The 3,538-nt window shown below is 44.1% G+C and overlaps 1 protein-coding gene across 1 annotated transcript; it reads left to right on the forward strand.

Moving 5' to 3' along the window:
- Positions 1–851: 851 nt before the first annotated feature.
- On the forward strand, positions 852–3,406 carry LOC114635855 (protamine-2-like; the record flags this gene model as incomplete). Its single annotated transcript, XM_028784247.1, has 4 exons — positions 852–1,068; positions 1,179–1,214; positions 3,187–3,237; positions 3,356–3,406. Coding segments are annotated over exons 1-4 (287 nt in total), but the record flags the coding sequence as incomplete, so codon positions are not given.
- Positions 3,407–3,538: the final 132 nt, after the last annotated feature.

The raw sequence follows: 3,538 nt of genomic DNA on the forward strand, positions 1-3,538 counted from the left end.
TATTATTATCATTATTATCCTTATTTTATTATTATTTTATCATTATATTATTATTATTATTATTTTATTATTATCATCATTTTATTATTATTTTATTATTATTATTTTATTATTATTTTATCATTATATTGTTATTGCTATTTTATTATTATTTTATTATTATCATTATTATTTTTATTATTATCATTTTATTATTTTATTATTATTTTATTATTATCATTATTATTTTTATTATTATCATTTTATTATTTTATTATTATTTTATTATTATCATTATCATTATTTTATTATTAATTTATCATTATATTATTATTATTATTATTGTTTTATTATTATCATTATTTTTTATTATTATTTTATTATTATCATTATTATCATTATATTATTATTATTTTATTTCTATTGGTTTTCTCAGAGCCAGGGTCTTGCTTCTTCGTATTTCCGCGAAACCTTTTATTAAGCATTGACTCCGCCACGTCTCACGGAGAACAACCCTCGGGAGTCGTTGTCACGGTGAAACAGCTCGTGAATTAACGGGAAGGAAATTTATTTTCCTGGTTCACTCGCTGTCTCCGGGACCGTTGTTCAAACTTTTAATTAACAATTAGATTGTTATCAGATTATTATTGAAATCGTTGAAACGTTTAAGAACTTGATTCGAAAACCGCGCCAAACCGGAAAAAAATCCAATTAAATGAAATCTAATTAAATGAAATTTACTTTTTTTCTTATTATTTTTAAGTGAAGTTTCACTGAAAATCGACTCAAGGTTTAAATTCACGTTTCTGTTTGTCTTTAAACGAAATCTCATTTATGTTCTGTGTGAATCTTACGTTGAAATCCGCGCAGACGGCCCGTGACGTCGCTGCTGATCATTATTTCATTATTATTATTATTATTATTATTTTTGTATGAGGCGATGACGTCATCCTGCGTGGTGACGTCATATGCAAACGAGAAACGCCCGCCCCGCCCCCGACTTCCGGTTCTCACCCCGTCTCCCGCCCGCAGATCCCACGAGGAAGCCGACGCCCAGGGCCCCGGCGGCCCCGAAGAAGCCGGCGTCAGGTGAGGTCGCTTCCTGTCTGAGAGACACGCACTTCCTGTCTGTGAGACACGCACTTCCCGCCTCGCTTCCCGCTTCACTTCCTGTCTGACCTCCCGCCTCCTCCCCGCAGACGACCTGAACCTGGAGGACGGCCTGCCCGCGGGCGGTGAGCACCGGGAACCGGCCTGAGCCGGTCTGAAGCGGCGGGACGCGGATGTGAACGCTTCACGCCTGTCGGGAGCCGGATTTACCCAGAATGCCTTCCCCGGGACTCGCTGATGCACGCTGATGTATGCTAATGCATGCTAATTTATGCTAATTTACGCCAGGAGCACCGGCGCCCGGGAACATGGATATGCTAATGCATGCTAATGCATTCTGGTGTATGCTAATGCATGCTAATTTATGCTAATTTATGCTAATTTACGCCGGGAGCGCCAGCGTCCGGGAACATGGATATGCTAATGCATGCTAATGCATTCTGATGTATGCTAATGCATGCTAATTTATGCTAATTCACGCCAGGAGCACCGGCGCCCGGGAACATGGATATGCTAATGCATGCTAATGTATGCTAATCCAGGCTAATACAGGCTAATGCATGCTAATTTACACCAGGAGCGCCGGCGTCCCGGACCATGGATATGCTAATGTATGGTAATCCAGGCTAATGTATGCTAATGCGCGTCACGTTTATGCTGATGAGCCGCAGAGGCTCGGTTTGCCCGCGAATGCTAATGAGGCGGGCTGGAACTGGCTGCACGTGCGCTAATTCATGGTAATTTATGCCGATGAACGCCTCGTGACGGAAACCCACGCGGATTTACACTCGGCTTATGCGAATGAGCGCGGGTTTATTTTTTAACTATTTATTTAATTATTTAATTATTTAATTATTAATTATTAATTATTTAATTATTAATTATTTAATTATTTAATTATTAATCACTTAATCATTTAATTATTAATCATTTAATTATTAATTATTAATTATTTAATTATTTATTTTTTAACCATTATTTTAATAATAGCTCTAACAATAAATCCTAATGATTTTAACAGTCTAATAGTAATTTTAGTCAGTAATCTATTTATCCTCATTACGAAGGAGACACTAATCGCAAGCGGTTTATGCAAATGAGCGCATGCTCGTGCTGACGTACGCAGACGCACGCTAATCGCCCAGCCCTGGCCCCTCCCACAGCTTCCATCCCGGTGACTAATGACGTACGCTAACGAGACGCGGCTTCCGGCTTCGTCCTGGCCTCGTGCGTGATGACGTCATCTATAGTAACGACGTCACCTCGGGCTCTTTATGCTAATGAGACGGCGAAGCGCGACCCCGCATGTCCTAAATTATGCGAATCAGCTCCGCCCCGCATTAAAATCCACGCTGATTTATGCTAATTACCCTTAAACCAGCTCCGCCCTGGGCGCGATCCCGCATGCGCTGATTAGGCAAGTTACCTCCGCCCACTTCCGGTCCCGGTATTATAATCTATGCTGATTTATGCTAATTACGCGGGGTTTCCTGCTCTGACTTGATGAGCCTAAGCAAGCAACCGCTTCTAATTGTCTATCATAATTATAATATTATTATAATCCATGCTAATTCATGCTAATGAGATCCAAAGATCCTCGGACATCACCCCAGACTCTATCATAATCCATGCTAATTCATGCTAATGAGCCCCAAAGATCCTCAGACATCACCCCAGACTCTATGATAATCCATGCTAATTCATGCTAATTCATGCTAATGAGCCCCAAAGATCCTCGGACATCACCCCAGACTCTATCATAATCCATGCTAATTTATGGTAATTTATGCTAATGAGCCCAAAGATCCTCGGACATCACCCCGGACTCTATCGTAATCCATGCTAATTTATGGTAATTTATGCTAATGAGCCCACAGGACTCCACCCCGCGCTGTTTCCCGCATGCTAATTCATGCTAAATTATGCAAATCGCCCCGCAGAACCCAGGCTCGATGTCAGGCCGTATCATAATCCATGCTAATTTATGCTAATGAGCCCGACCGAACCCGTTCCGAATTTTCCTAATTTATGCTAATGAGCCCGCCCCACCCCGTATGCTAATGCGCGGACTGACGCACGCGCCCGCCCCGCCCCCAGGGGGAATCTCCGACCGCGACCTGGAGGACGTCGCCGGGACGGGCGGGAACGGTGAGCCACGCCCCCTGGGCCGGGGACACGCCCCTGGGTCGGCGGGCACGCCCACTTCCGGGACGCGGCGGGCGGGGCTGGCGGGCGGACTCGGTGCATCCTGGGAAATTCTCCGCAGGCGGAGGCGGAGCCGGAGGACGAGGGCGGAGCGACGAGCCGCAGCCGGACGGTAGGCCCCGCCCCCGGACACGCCCCGGATTCGTACACGCCCGGAAGTCAGTGAGACACAGACGGGAAGTCCCGCCCCGGCGACTCAGTCAGTCAGAAACGGACCGGAAGTCAGAGAGACACAGACAGGAAG

Source organism: Grammomys surdaster, unplaced genomic scaffold (genome assembly GCF_004785775.1).
Source record: "Grammomys surdaster isolate TR1022 unplaced genomic scaffold, NIH_TR_1.0 118773, whole genome shotgun sequence".
Classification (NCBI taxonomy): Eukaryota; Metazoa; Chordata; class Mammalia; order Rodentia; family Muridae; genus Grammomys; species Grammomys surdaster.